This window comes from Carettochelys insculpta, chromosome 11 (genome assembly GCF_033958435.1).
Source record: "Carettochelys insculpta isolate YL-2023 chromosome 11, ASM3395843v1, whole genome shotgun sequence".
Lineage (NCBI taxonomy): Eukaryota > Metazoa > Chordata > Testudines > Carettochelyidae > Carettochelys > Carettochelys insculpta.
The window spans coordinates 39431442-39447419 of NC_134147.1; the positions used below are offsets into that span (position 1 = coordinate 39431442).

General features: G+C 41.1%; 1 protein-coding gene across 1 annotated transcript in view; it reads left to right on the top strand.

Annotated features, from left to right (window-relative positions):
- The window catches only part of RYBP (RING1 and YY1 binding protein), an 84741-nt gene extending 69317 nt beyond the window's left edge, over window positions 1-15424 (top strand). Inside the window, exons 3-5 of the mRNA XM_075005368.1 lie at window positions 10399-10575; window positions 10716-10814; window positions 14847-15424. Coding sequence (XP_074861469.1) covers window positions 10399-10575; window positions 10716-10814; window positions 14847-15099 — 529 coding nt within the window. The 3' untranslated portion in view covers window positions 15100-15424. The remainder of the gene's footprint in view (window positions 1-10398; window positions 10576-10715; window positions 10815-14846) is intronic.
- The last annotated feature ends 554 nt before the right edge of the window (window positions 15425-15978 follow it).

Sequence of the window (15978 nt, forward strand, 5' to 3'; positions counted from 1 at the left end):
AGTCATGTATAGGTGTGTTTTCTGACAACAGATTCCAAACAAAGCCTGTTTGGGAAAGAAGTATCTGACTTGCCTAACTGGGCACCAAATGAATCTCTTCTCATATATTAGAAATGAGTCATGGCATCAAGTGATGCAAAGGGGAAAGGTACAGAGAGTCAAAATACAGGAAAGCTCCTACTTGTATGTAGTTGTTCTTGAAGAGGAAAGTGAGATTTCGCTGCTCAAAAGTAGCATCCACATCTGTTTGTACTCTGTGCTTTTGCTTTTTGTAACCTTCCTGCTTTGGTGGTTTAAACTCTCATTACAGTATTCAGTTACTTTCAGTCTTAAGGATCTGTTCAGTTGAAATAGGAAAGCGTAATGACAGCCTCTCTTTTGGTACTGGCAGGAGCATATCTTCCTTTTGTTATGTTCCTTATGCTAGTCTAGCATATTAGTTTACCTTTTCATTCCTATCAGTGGTCTCCAGCCAGTTCAAGTTGAGTTGAGAGGTCCACTACATTTCCTTAGTAAACTTGTCTCATCTCAAATGGTCACTCAGTGCTTTTTCACGAATATGATCATCAGCTCCAAGCGTCTGTCAGCTTCCCTGCAAAAATCACCTTCAACTTGGATACAGTGAAAGCAGGATGGAAAAGACCACCCATCCCTTCTGCTGCCTCAAGGATTCCTAAAATGCGATGTGTCAGTAAACACTTGTTCTGCATAGGCTACCACCTCATAATACACCAGATTTGGCACAGGACAAAATCTCATGGAGGCACATAAAAATATTTGGTGGCCTCTTGTGCTGGCCATGCAACCTAACCAGACAGCTAAGTCAAAGGGAAAATTCTCTGCAACAGATTTGTGAATGTTCCTTAAAATGCATTATCATCTTACTTTCGTGTTTCTGAGAGGTTTCAGATTAGGCTGAAAAACAGGTAGGACATTGCAGTTACCACTGTATTTAACGTGTAACAGTTTTGTGTGAGTGTAGCTTCACACATTCCTGTAATATCACTTCTGTTTTAATTTTTGTTTCAGGGGGATATTGCAGTACATTACCTGTGTCATGTATAAGTGCTATTAATCTGACATTCTGGCTAAAAAAAGCAGGGAGGGGACAAAAAAGCAGTCCTATAGCACTTTAAAGACTAACAATATAATTTACTAGGTGATGAGCTTTCATGCGCAAGACCCACTACTTCGGATCTGGAAAATTCTGATAATGATAAATCCTGATATTTCTTTTTAGTTCACGCAGGCTGTGTTTATACATTCATTGTTGTGAGTGAGAACCTTGTCTGAGGTCTTGTCTGCAGTAGTGTAGACCAGGACTATGTGAATGGAAGCATTGTTTCGTCAACCCAATACTGTTTATGCTCAGGAGCTAGGTTGGCTTAACTATGTCCCTCAGGTTGTGTATTTTTTACACCTCTGGGCAACTGTAGCTAGGTAATTTTATAGTATAGATCAGGCTTGCGTAAAAGACACTAGAATTGCACATAAAAACAAAAAAGCTGTAAAGTAGTACTTTAAAGACTAACAAAATAATTTATTAGGTGAGCTTTCGTGGGACAGACCCACTTCTTCAGACCATAGCCATACCAGAACAGACTCAATATTTAAGGCACAGAGAACCAAAAATAGTAATCAAGGCTGACAAATCAGAAAAAAAATCATCGTGGGGAGAGTCAAGAATTAGATTAAACCAAGTATGCAAAGGAGCCCCTGTAGTGACCCATAAAATTTCCATCCCGGTTCAGACCATGTGTTAATGTGTTGAATTTGCATATGAAAAAGTTCAGCAGCCTCTCTTTCCAAAGTAGTGTGAAAATTCTTCAGTAAGACGCAGACTCTTAAGTCATTAACAGAATGGCCCACTCCGTTAAAATGTTGGCTGACCGATTTGTGGATCAAGTGTTTTTATGTCTGTTTTGTGCCCATTAACTCTTTGTCTAAGAGAGTTTGAAGTCTGTCCAGTATACAAAGCATCTGGGCATTGTTGGCACATGATGGCATATATGATGTTAGTTGAGGAACATGAGAATGTGCCTGTAATTCTGAGAATAACCTAGTTTGGTCCAGTGATGGTAACCCTGGAACAGATATGTGGACAGAGCTGGCAGTGGGCTTTGTTGCAAGGAAAAAGTCCCAGGACTGGTGTTCCTGCAGCATAGACTGTGGCTGTTGGTGAGAATCCTCATAAGGTTTGGAGGTTGTCTGTAGGAGAGAACAGGCCTGTCACCTAGGACCTTCTGGAGTGTGGCATCCTGACTAAGGATAGGTTGTAGGTCTTTAATAATGTGTTGCAGTGGTTTGAGTTGGGGGCTATAGATAACGACCAGTGGTGTTCTGTTCTTGGCTCTTTTGGGCCTATCTTGGAGGAGCTGTTCTCTGGGTATTGGTCTGGCCCTGTCTATTTGTTTTTTATTTCTCCTGGTGGGTAATTCAGGTTTATGAATATTTGGTAAAGATCTTGTAATTTTTGGTCTCTGTCAGTAGGATCAGAGTAAATGTGATTGTACCTAAGGGCTTGACTGTAAACAATGGATCTAGTTATGTGTTCAGGATCGAAGCTAGAAGTGTGTAGGTAAGTATAGCGATCAGTGGGTTTCCGGTAGAGAGTGGTACTGATTAGGCCATCCTTGATTGGTACTGTAGTGTCCAGGAAATGTATCTCTCTTGTGGAGTAATCAAGGTATAAGTTGATGGTGGGGTGCACATTGTTAAAGTCTCTGTGGAATTCTTCTAGAGTCTCTATATCATGGGTCCAAATCATAAAGATGTCATCAAAGTAGAGGAGGGGTAATAAGGGATGGGAGCTGAGGAATCATTGTTCCAGGTCAGCCATAAATATATTAGCGTATTGTGGGGCTATGCGGGTGCCCATGGCAGTTCCACTAATCTGGAGGTATAAATTGTCCCCCGATTGGAAATAATTGTGGGTGAGAACAAAGTTACAGAGGTCAAACACCAGATTGGCTGTGGTGACATCAGGGATGGTATTCCTGACGGCGTGTAATCCTTCTTCGTGTGGAATATTAGCGTACAGAGCCTCTACATCTCTGGTGGCAAGGAGGGTGTTGTCAGGTACTTTTCCAATGTTTTGTAATTGTCTCAGGAAGTCAGTGATATCTCGGTGATAGCTGGGAGTGTTGGTGGCATAGGGTTTGAGGAGAGAGTCCACATAACTGGATAGTCCGGTGGTAAGGGTGCTAATACCCAAAATTATAGGTCGTCCAGGGTTCCCAGGTTTGTGGATTTCGGGAAGGAAATAGAATAATCCAGGATGGGGCTCAGATGGTGTGTCTGAGTGAATAAGGTCCCAGGTAGCAGCAGGGAGTTCCTTAAGTAGTTGTTGTAATTTCTTTTGGAATTCCAAAGTGGGATCAGAGAAGAGAGGTCTGTAAAATGTGGTGTTGGAGAGTTGTCTGGCTGCCTACTGTTCATAGTTTGACTTATTCATGATGACAACAGCACCCTCTTTGTCAGCTGGTTTGATTATAATGCCTGGGTTATTTTTGAGACTCTGGACAGCATAGCACTCAGCATAGGTGAGACTGTCTCTCACATTTGGCATTGTTTGTGTATAATGTCAGTCTGAGCATGGTTGCGGAAGCATTGTACATAGAAATACAGACTTTCACTACAACCGTTGGGGAGTCCACATAGAGTTGTTATTCTTTTGGTGTTGGTGGGGGCGGGGGTCGAGAGAGTCAGACTGTTGTTCAAAGTTGTGTTGGAAGAATTTCTTTAGACGGGGGCAGCGAAAGAAGGCTTCAAGGGCACCACAGAATTGTATCAAGTTCGTGGAGGAAGTAGGGCGGAAGGAAAGACCCTGGGATAAGAGCGACTCTTCTGCTGAACTGAGTTGGTAGCTGGAAAGGTTAACAATGTTGTTAGTTGAGTTGTCATTATTGTAGTAGTAATACCCTGAAGTATGAAGTAATTTAGAAAATTCATTCTCTCTTCTTTTTTGTAGGAAGAGGAAGTGTGTTTTGTAAATTTCTTGTCTAGTACAAGTAAAGCCTCCTTCTGTGGGGTCTTGCGTGGATGCCTGATTGTTGATGAGAATTTCAAGTTCAGAGAGTTCATTTTTAATCATCTTTTGCTTATTGTAAAGAATTTTGATCAAGTGGTTCCTCAGTTTCATGGTGCCAGTCGAGCCTTTTCCTTGAGCATCTTTGCTGGACAGAAGGCTTAGAGCCCAGATCACCTTGTGTTTTGGTTTTGGCACCCAAACAGGATCTTGATATTTGAACAAAAAGCAGTCAAGTAGCACTTAAAAGAGTAGCAAAATAGTTTATTAGGTGAGTTTTCGTGGGACAGACCCACTTCTTCAGACCATAGCCAGACCAGAACAGACTCAATATTTAAGGCACAGAGAACCAAAAACAGAAAGCAAGGAGGACAAATCAGAAAAAGATAATCAAGGTGAGCAAATCAGAGAGTGGAGGGGGGGGGGGGGGAAGGTCAAGAATTAGATTGAGCCAAGTATGCAGACGAGCCCCTATAGTGACTCAGAAAGATGAGAACTTTCTGAGTCACTATAGGGGCTCGTCTGCATACTTGGCTCAATCTAATTCTTGACCTTCCCCCCCCCCCACCCCTCCACTCTCTGATTTGCTCACCTTGATTATCTTTTTCTGATTTGTCCTCCTTGCTTTCTGTTTTTGGTTCTCTGTGCCTTAAATATTGAGTCTGTTCTGGTCTGGCTATGGTCTGAAGAAGTGGGTCTGTCCCACGAAAACTCACCTAATAAACTATTTTGCTACTCTTTAAAGTGCTACTTGACTGCTTTTTGTTTTGATAGTGTATCTACTAGCAGGGCTTCCTCTCTGTTGATATTTGAAGTGTGTTAAGGTCAATTTCCTGTCTGTCTCAGCAGGATTTGGGCACAAAACAGTTAATCTTCACTTTTCAGGTAGTTTTTTTCTTCTTTGAACAAATGTATGTTGGAGACCAGTTTCTTTTCAGGTCATTCTGCTCTCATGCTAACTTGTTAAAAAATTAAGTATTTTTGTTTAAATTAGTCTGGTTTTTGCAGCTCTTCAGTCACACAAAATCTCTTGCAGGGAGTAGGGAAGAGCATGTATGTGACCTTGCTGGAGCTGTGCATGAGAATTATGTCACTGACCATCCCCAAGACAGTAAAACTGACTGTACATACAGTGCTGTCAAGTGCACAGAGTTAAAAAATATGAAATCTTATGAAAAATTGTGTTGTTTTCTGTGTTCTTTCTTGTGGAAGTTACCTGTGACAGTCCTCAGAGGCAGATGATATTTTCAAGTTTATAGTGCCCCTTTCAAGTCGCTATAATTCAAATTATATGGTGCTGTACTGTTATTCCTCAATAGAGAATGTGGATTGGGAGGATTTATAAATAAATATACCAATATGTGAGCATGCCAGCTGTTAAAGTTGGAGGAAAATTCCACATTTGGCTAACATGAAGGAACTGATCAGAGTGCTACTAAACAGTGTTTTCTGTGAGATTCTTGGAGTGTGAGTTCCCTAATATGATGTGTGGACAAAATGTACAAGCACAAATTATGTAAGAGCTTCTGATTTAGTTAGTTATGTAAGCAGCACAGTAACTAGAACTTGCAGTCCTTACTGGAAAGGCAACAGCGAGGTCAGTCTTGAAGAGGATTTGTTAAGTCTTACTTTATTGCGAGATCCATTTTGGAGAAGAGCTGTGAAGATGAAACCATGTGTGAACATGTTTTCCATCCAGTAGTACAAGCTGATGCAGGCCCACTGCTGGAGAGTTGGGAGGTGGAAGCCTAAAGGGGGCAATTGCCCTGAACCTGGTGATTCAGAAGGGCTTTTGGGGCTCCTGGCTGCCATTACCGTGAGTGTGGGGGTGGCCAGAGTCCAGCATCCTTTAAATCGCTTCCAGAGAGCCATGTGGCATGCGATGGGTGGTTCTTGGAACTGCTAGAGGCAGTCTGCATGGCTGGCTGCCCTACCTCATCCCTTTTCCCTGAGGTTCTGTCCCTTCCTGCAGCATGGAAGTGCCCTTCCCCCGCCACCTTGCACAGGGGTCCGGCAAGTGTGTTGGTTCCCCTGAGCCAGCAAGATGGAAAATTTTCAGTTGCAAAATTCTATAGTTATGTACAATTTAAAAGATCAGTAGGTTGCAGTTCAGTCAGCAAGATTTGTGCATGCATAACCAGACTGCTCTGTTTGTCATGTTTACATCCACAAGTTGTTATGCAGTCACAGCTGTAGAATCCTTATTTAAAATACAAGATGCAAAACTGCCTCCAATATTCCATTAAAACAGTATTTCCCAAAGTGTGGTATGTGAAAGGATTTTAAGGGGTACGCGGCAGAAAATAAATTACTGAAAATCAGGAGATAAGCACTGGGGTGCCACTGGGAGAGGGGCTATGCCTATAAAGCCAAAGCGTCCAAAGGGTTACATCAATCTTTTAAGCTTGGGAAACATTGGATTAAAAAAATCAATAGGTTTTACCCTCTATTCCCTCTGAGGACTATTATTGATAAGGAGGCTGTTTGATGTAATGTTGTCTACTATTGTTCATAACTTAGGCCTTGTGAATACTGCAGTCCATATGAGCAATGATTGTACAAAGAAAACTTTCTAGGATACATCACGTTTCTAAATAGGCTGAGATATAATTTGTCTGAGGCTCGCTCTGAATCCAAAGCAGTGAGCAGAAATAACAAAATGATCAAAAAGCTCCTGTGCATCCTTCACTGAATGAGCCAACACACAGTCATCAGCAAACAGAAGGTCACACATAGTTGTAGTAACTACTTTAGTGCGAGCTTGAAGTCTCCGGAGATTGAAAATACTGCCATCTATTCAGAACTGAATAGGTATGCCCCATGGGCAGTCCTTAAAATCAGCTAACAGCATCATTGAAAAGTAGATGTCGAACAGGAGAGGAGCAAGGACACATCCTTCCTTTGTACTGTTTGATATTTCAAAAGGTGCCGATGTCTCTCCGTTGTTTGGGACGTGACCAAGCACGACATCCTGAGAAGACCAAACAATGCTGATAAATTTTTCAGGACAGCCAATTCACTCAAGTATTTTCCAGAGCCCATTTCTTTTGACTGTGTCAAATGGCTTTGTCAAGTTGATGAAGATTGCATAGAGGTCCTGATGTTGTCCTCTACATTTCTCTTGTATCTGTCTGGCTGTGAATATCATATTGGCAGTGCTTTGACCAACACAGAATCCACGCTGGCTTTCAGGAATGATACCATTTTTGAACACACAGTGAAAGCCAGTTGTAAAGGATGTGCAGTCCAGGATCTTACCAGCTATACAGAGCAGAGACAGGCCCCGGTGGTCATCACAACATGCACAGTCACCTTTCTCTTTGTATATCTGTACAACCAAGTCATCTTTGAATTCTGATCCAGCTACAGAGCTCTAACTTCTACTATTTAAATTATTGGGCTGACAAACTCTTAGGAAGCAAAAATACTTTTCTGCCCTTAGGTAGATACTCTTCTACCCTCTAGGAAGCAAAAATACTGAAACATCACACACACACACACACACACACACACACGCGTGCACACACATGCACACGCAAAAAGAAAAGAAAGAGGGAACAAAAAGTAAAAATGCCCATATATAGGATGTAAAATCCTATATAAAACGAGTTAAACAGTAGCTTTAACCAGTTAATGTGGTCACAGGCTGTGTTGGAGACCCTGGCTGCTCCAGCCTGGTTGAAGCTTCCATGCCAGTGGCGCTGCTGCGGGTAGAAGGTGCTCCAGGACAGCCGGAGCAGCCCCCCATCTGAAGCAGCCCTGAGCACCCCATGGGCAGGGATGCTCCAGCCCAGCCTACCCATCCAGCAGCAAATCTCATCCACAGCTGCAGCAGATGGGGACTGCTTCAGCCAAGCTGGAGCGCCCCCGGCCACAGCAGCAACCTGGCGCTGGAGCAACTACCCACCTATGTCGGGAAGGGGTCTACTCCACCCTCTATCGGATAACCCTAACTGATCCATCTCCTCCATTTAGGATGAGGCTTACTGGTTAACCAGTTAAACGTTTACATCTCTACTCCTGTACTGTGTCTGTGTATGACTAAATAAGCAGACCCCAAACTAGATAAGTACAGGATAGTAGAGATGGGGTAGTAGAGACAGTGCTATGTAGAGTTGTTTTCAAAATATTTCAGACACATAACCTCCTACCAATGGTCCTGTGTGTGTGTAGTTTATATGTGGTTTTTTTTAAAAAAAAAAACTTGCATTTCATTAATCTAGGATGTCATTATTAAAACTGGAAGGATCTTTAAATTTTATCTTTTACCACTTGTGCTGTTTCACTCTGTGTTCAGTTCAGATTGGACAGCAAAAATAGACTAGTTAATTTCACTTCTAGTTTCTAGTTAGTTTCAGTATCGAGTTCTGCTCTAGCATGCTACTAGGGAGATGTCTGAATCCCAAAAAGTTGCGTTCAGCAAATATTGCAGTTTGTTTTTCTTGTAAAGTTATGGCTAGTTTAGAGTTATAGTCACTTATTTATTTTTACTTAGGGTCAGGTAAAACATTCTAAAATTTTTATATATTGCTTGAGTGCAATAATTTATGGAGTCTTATTTTTTGGTTTTGATTGAATCTTGCACACCTATATCTATGGGGGATAAGTTTAAAATGTATCTAACTCTGCTTTTATGAAAAAATTAATTTTTAAATGTGCTAATATCTGTACACTAAACTTTATTTTTATATTCTGTTCATATAAAAGTATTGTCTCAGTGTATCTAGAATTAAACATCTAGAATTAAAGGATGAGGAGAGAAAAACAATAGGTAGCAAAAGCTAGAAAGAGTTTAGCAGTCTGTAGGAGACTGTTAGAGATAGCTAGAGTTACAAAGGTGAATGCTCTCTCTATTCAAGGAGTTTGCAAAGAGTGAGGGATGGATGGTGCTAGGTAAGGAAGTAGAGAAAGGCAGGTTAGACCAGAGTAGATCTAGTAAAAGTTGCAAAAGCCCTTGTGTGATTTGGGAGCCTGAGTTGTACTGATTTTCAGTGAGACTGAGGATCCTAAGACATTTAAATGCTTTTGAAAATGTTTGTCCAAAGGGACGTTCACAGAGAAGCTTTACAAGCAAGAATAGTTTTTAACTGAAACCCGAAATAAAAATAGGAGGTCCATGGAGGAGTTTGACAATAGAGAGGATGTGTTAATGCTGCTTTGAATGTATGAGGACATCAGAATTTTCACACATGCTAGAATTTGGAGAGGCCAGAGAGAAGGAAACTACAGTTGTCAAGTGTGAGATGACGAAGGCATGAATGAGGATTGCAGAAGGGATGAATATATGAATTTCTGCTGAGAGCACTCAGCAGCAAATTATTAACTACATCTGTTAGGTTAGATTTCTGCATGAAACATTTGAAATGAAAAGCTGCTTAAAAAGATGAGTAATTCATTTACCTCTTCTCTTCCTATTTCCTTTCCTTGATGTAGCCTTTTCTCTTTTTCTGCCTGCAAACCACCTTAATCATAGTACCTCTCTCAAAAAATCAAATGTCCTGTTAGTCACAGTAGAAACCACCATGTCACCTCACATTGCCAGGTTTTACCCTCATCTGGTCAGCAATAGACCCTTTTAGATTTTTTGATGCCAGTTACAGCAAGTCAGCTCGCTAGGGTCTTCGAGAACCTTATTGTATTCCAGAAAAAGCATCTTTCCATTTCTGTTCTTATACATTGTAAAGATTACTGAACACTTGGGAGTAAACAATTGTGTTAAGGGTGAGTGCCAGCTGGAGATTGGCACAGTAATTGTACTGTGAATGTTCCATTTGTTTTGTTATTTGCAATGAATTACAATCTCAGCCTTTGGTGGAACACAGTAAATCTTAGTTACTTTTTATCAGTAAACCTTCTGTTGCTTTTTTTCTGTTGTCCAGTCCAAGTCCAAAGATTCAAGGAAATAGAATTTATTCTGAAAATCTAAATGTGCATGACACCTTACTAATTTTATTTTTCAATATTGAACATATTATTAATGTCTCTTCTATAAAATGAGACAGCACTTTAAGGCTGGGATATTTAAAAGCTTTCTGTGCATTTAACTCTGAAAGATTTAAGAGTGTAAGTTTGTGAAGCATGTGGAAAAAGAACATTACACAGTATTTATTAGAAATATTGACAAGAGTTAATGGTCTGTGGTTACCTCCTCTAAGATTCCAGTTCACAGGGCTGTCAGATTTTTAGTTGGAAATATTCCTACTTGTTGGTAGCTGGGAATAATTGATACAAAGAGAGGGACTCATTGCTGGCAAGTCAAGTATCCTTTCATGAATGATGAAACAGATGTTATTGGTGCTTCTGCCACATTTGCAATGACATGTCCTTTAAGAAATCATTGGTGATGGGTCTTATTGTTTCCCTCTTTATAGAAAACCTAGAATAAACTCTCAACTGGTTGCTCAACAAGTTGCCCAGCAATATGCCACACCACCACCACCTAAAAAGGAGAAGAAAGAGAAAGTGGAAAAGCAAGACAAAGAAAAGCCTGACAAAGAAAAAGAAATCAGTCCAAGTGTTACGAAGAAGAACACCAACAAAAAGACTAAGTAAGTATCAGGGATACTAATAAAGGTGTATGATTAGCTATTTGCTGATTAAGCTTTGTCAATGATTATTTTCTTGTCAGGTAATAGTGCACGCGAATCAACTAGAAAACTTGTTATAATAATTTTTCCTCCTTTTACAGACCAAAGTCAGATATTGTAAAAGATCCTCCTAGTGAAGCAAACAGTATACAATCTGGGAATACTACAACAAAGACCAGCGACTCAAATCACACTTCAAGGTAACTTCCAGTATAGAATTCGTTGATGTTAATTTAGTTAGATCATGACATCTGAGAAATGAACTGACTGCTCCAAAGTAGTGCGTTTGTTTTAATTGGGTAGACAACCCTGGAGACCGAAGAGTGTGATTCATCCACAGACTTGGTATGGCATGAACGTCAGTAGTATAAGCTTCCTCTCTGCCTGTGCAAGTGAGTGATTACCTGGAAAAGAGCCGCTTCAAACAGTGGAAGCAGTTGACTCACTAGATACTCAGTCCTTGGCCTTCTGGTAAAGCTGTCATGTGTTACTTGTGGTGGTTGTTACTTTTAGGCAGTTAAACTGCTGTGTAGAAAATAGATATTAATCTCGTCAAAGAAGGGCACCTGCCAATTTCTTCTTGCCTTCTGTCCATTTATACCTAAAAACAGTGTAAGGAGTAGGTAAGTTATAGATGCCGGTACTCATGCCTTCTAATTCAAGCACTGCAGTTATGAGAAGAATTCAAATTTCTTTGTGTTCTTAGGGGACCACATGAGAGATTCATTTAAAAAAAATCAGGCATTCATTATCTTTCTTTTTGTCCAAAGATAAATTTTTTTATTTCGTAAGAAACCTAGAATGTTGGTCCGACTGAGGACAGGACTAACACACAGGCAAAATCCCAAACGTTTTGGGAGTAAGGGAACTTCAGAGGTCAACATGTACTTCAAAGTGCCCACAGCTACCCCGCCTGTCAGTGCTGCAGAGTTAGCAACTTGGAAGTTCCTGTGGTGGCCGTTATGCTAATGAGGTGCTCCATAGGCATCGCAGCACCTTATTAGCCTCCTCCAGTTGGGCGGATTGGCATGTCCCCTTCAAAGGAGAGAGCTAGTGTACACAAGCCCAAGGAGTGGGTCACAATACAGCATTTTTGGGTGAACCTAAGGAGCATACAACATACATTTGGGATTTCCCCCTCCCCCCCCCCCATCCTCACTATGAGTTGTGTTAGGATGTCATTATTCCTAAATAATCCCTGACTGGTGGTGTCCAGCCTAATTTTGAATATGTCTAGTGCAGGTGACAATACAGCTGTTTCCATTGGTGAACTATTTTATAACTTTACCATTCCTCCCACCCCCATCGTTAATCTGTTTTCGTTTTTTCGTCTTCATTTTATTACTGTGGATGAGGCTAATTAATCCTACTACTCTTTTTAAAAGATCCCTTGTATTTGTTTGTCACTTGCCAGTTTTTGCTCTTGCTCAGATCTCTTAACTTTAGTCAGAAAACTGGGAATTTAAAATGTCTGGGAATTTTGGGAAATGCACACACATTTCTGTGATATCCTACCAACGGGAGTGCCAGGGTATCTTGCTTTATGTGGTATCTCCCCTTGGCCCTGTTGATATGCTCACCACTTTATATCAATATAAGGCAGAAAGGATGCCATGCAAAAATATGATCTGGTCCTGCTAGAGCAGACTTAATAGAAACTCCACAGAATTGTACTGCAGGAGTGAAACACTGCACATAGACTTAAGGTCCGTTTTAAAATATCATGAATATTCCAAGTTTCTGTATTGGCAAGTCCGTCTACACAAGTCCTTCCATGGCTCTTGCTACCCTTTCAACTCCACTGGCGATAGTTACCTTAGGAGCACTAATGTAGACTGCACACACTGCCATTTTTACCACATCGTCTGACACTAAAGCATATTGGTAAGCATACATGTGCCCTGCCTACCTGCTTATTCTGCAGGTAGCGTAAGATGCCATTGTGATGACACCGGTAGTTGCTTCTCCGGTTGTAGATGAGGCCAGCGGCCCCTCTGGTCCCAAGCCTGGATCCCCACTGTGCCAGGGCTCTACTGTTGGCGTAATCTCTGAATGTGTTAGCTATTTTTGAATATTTAATATAATTGTATAAGAGAGAATGCAGCTTTAAGCTTCATTTAGTTCAAATGTCAGTTCTCTCCTCTTTTCTTGTCAGTATGTTCCAGTGCAGCCATGCTGACAGGGTGTCTCCCAGGTGCAGCTGTTCAGGAATCCCCAGAAGTGGTTTGATAGCATGGAGTTATTCTGAGCAGAAGTTGACTGGCTTAGGGCCATATTGAGCAGACCCCTGAGGGAATAATCTGCTCAGTGCACCAGTCTCTGTTCCAGCTCCCCGGAAGCAAAGAAAGGGCGCAGGCAGAGACCTCTGCACTGGGATCCCGGAGGCAAGATCCGGGCCAGGATTTTGATATGTTTCTGAGTACATGAAAAAAACAAATGAGTTTGCGAAGTTACAGGAAGAACTGGGTTTCCTATAGGAAATGGGGCTTTGGGGAAGAAAAATAAATAAGCCTACTACACTTCCTGGAATATTTACTGCAGATACAAAGGATCTATCAGTATTAGGGTAGCTTCAGCCTACTAGGTCCGAAAGCTGACAGAACTGCCCTGATATGCTGAGCTAGTTAGCTTTTAGAATCCCCACCACAAGACAGGTTACGTTAATCATTTCATCAAAGTCTGTGGTTACATATTCAAATCTCAACCTCTTGGGTGTGTAAATGCACATAGACATACGTGTGAGTGTGGCTTCACATTCGAACTTACTGACAGCACCTACTGTTTTGAAAAAAATAACGACTAAGTGGATGGGAAAAAGAAAACAGTTATTTTGTGCCAGGTTGTTATCCAAACAGTTATAATTTTAGAGTGAGAAATTTACAATCGCTTTGTTAAAGGTTGAAATTTACATGAATATACTTATTTTCCTTTTGAAATCAATTGTCATCCCTCTTGCCTCTACTTTAGATGCTTCTTTTATAGAATCTGGATCTATTTCAGTGATTTTAAAGGATTATCTTGAAAGGGGTAGCACTGGGATCATGTACAAATTCCCTACGCTATGCATATGCATCAAAAATATAAGATCAGGTCCACTTCCTGTTCACTCGCTCTTCTGAGTTGACCCTATATGAACCACATGTAGAAGAGGGAGTTATTTTCTGCCCAGTTGGGAAACTGGGGACTGACACTGAAGAAAAACCCCTGTGTCCTCTATCTCTTTAAAAAAGGCTATTTCTAGTGAGCTAAGTCCTATCTGAGGCCTGGAGAACGACCCCTCTAATTTGCCTAGTGGGGACAGTTCTGCTTCATCAGTCTGACCCACAGTTGGAAGGGGAAAGAGTTGACTGTAAATCACAGGTAGTAACTGAAGCAGACATGGCATCCGCCAACATTCTCACTTGCTAGCAAGAGCACACAAAACATTACTGAAATAATCCCGAGCTATAAATACCACTGTGTTTGCTTTGTTTTGTCTCCTGACAGAGAAGAGCTAACACTGAGAGATGTCCTTGGTTTTACTTAACAGCCTTCTTCTGGAGGCAGCATTTTGAGCAATTTTATACTTGGATTGATGGAGACTTTTATTTGCATAATCTCAACACATTTGAGTTGTCCCAGTTCCTGAGTTGTTTACAGCTGCAGTGTTCCCCACACAGGAATGAATGTCCATGTTCAAAATCTTTAATGTGGTTTTGTATTGCAAAGTCACAGCCTTGTCTTAGAATGTCCAGGCAGGCGATGAGATAGAGAATTCAGATAACAGAATTTTTTCATCTCTCTCATGGGGAGGAGATTCTGAAAATCTGTCTCCCAGTTCCATAGGCGTGTCCCAGCTTTGGTCCTTCTGGCTGATGGTGTTGAAGATAACTCCCCACTTCCACATCTAACAAAACAAAACAGCAGTAATGTAGCACTTTCAAGACTAACAGAATGATTTAATATCCAAGTCTGTTCTGCTGTGCTTTGCAAGGCAGCCCTTCCCTCAGGGGGCTGCTGCTGCAGCCGTCACCCATTGTGATGTTGCAGGGAGCAAAATATCACACTTGGGTTCTTTGCATGATACTACACAGCACTGTGTGCTGGGCTGGCTGGTATCAGCACACGCTTCCAAGCTAATCTGATCTGTCAGAACATGTCACTTAATAGAATATTTGTTTCTCAAATATGGTCTCTAATAAACTTCTTTTTCTTTTAATTTTTTTTTTCCCCCCCACTTTCCTATTCTTTAGGCCCAGGCTGAAAAATGTGGACAGAAGTACCGCACAACAGCTGGCAGTCACGGTGGGGAATGTCACAGTAATTATCACAGACTTTAAAGAAAAGACTCGCTCCTCTTCCACATCTTCATCTACAGTGACCTCCAGTGCAGGATCAGAACAGCAGAATCAGAGCAGCTCTGGCTCTGAGAGCACAGACAAGGGCTCTTCCCGTTCCTCCACGCCAAAGGGCGATATGTCAGCAGTCAACGATGAATCTTTCTGAAAATTGCACATGGAGTTGTAGAAAACTATGAATCAGGGTATGAAATTCACACACTCCACCTGCCCATGGAGAGTCAATCCTGGAGAGCCTCTTCTGTGCTTGAACATACACTTTCTTGGACATCAACCCTTTACTGATGCAACCAGGAAAATTTCTGCTTGTCATGGGCATCTGGCCACCAAGGAATTTCGCACCCTGACAATTACTCTTGACACTTTTATGTATTCCATTGTTTTATATAATTTTCCTAACAATCATTTATAATTGGATGTGCTCCTGAATCTACTTTTTTATAATATCTGCTGTGCACAATTTTCCATGAACATTACAACTTTCTGTTTTTGGGGGGGGTGGGGGGCGGGAGGGGAAGGGGACTTTTATTTATTGCATTCACAAACTCCATCCTCCTTCAGCATATCCTTTAAGTTCAGTTCTTTCTTCTTCCAGTTATACTGTGTACTATCAGTTTTGATATAAATTATATATAAATATATATATAAATAAATATATATAAAGGGTTATTTGAAACCAATACATGGAAACGCTGGTGCTTGAAACACTGTGAAGTGAAACAAAAATGTTGAACAGTTGAAGATCTGGGACAGTTCCCATTTGTGAAAGTGCTGATACTGAAATGGAACCGGGCTTAGACAAATGTGTGTTTCAGAAGATTTAAACCTAGATGAGACCTAATTTCCCTTCCCTCTTCTCCCCAGCCCCTCAACTTTTGGCTAAACAGTATTGAATAAATAGTTTTTATTATGCATCATTATTTATAATGGGAAGACACTTCCAGATAGCCTAGTCTTCATTCCCAATAGAATAACTCAGAATGACAAATCACAAGTCCATCTCCAGTTGGAGTGTGTTTATTCAAAA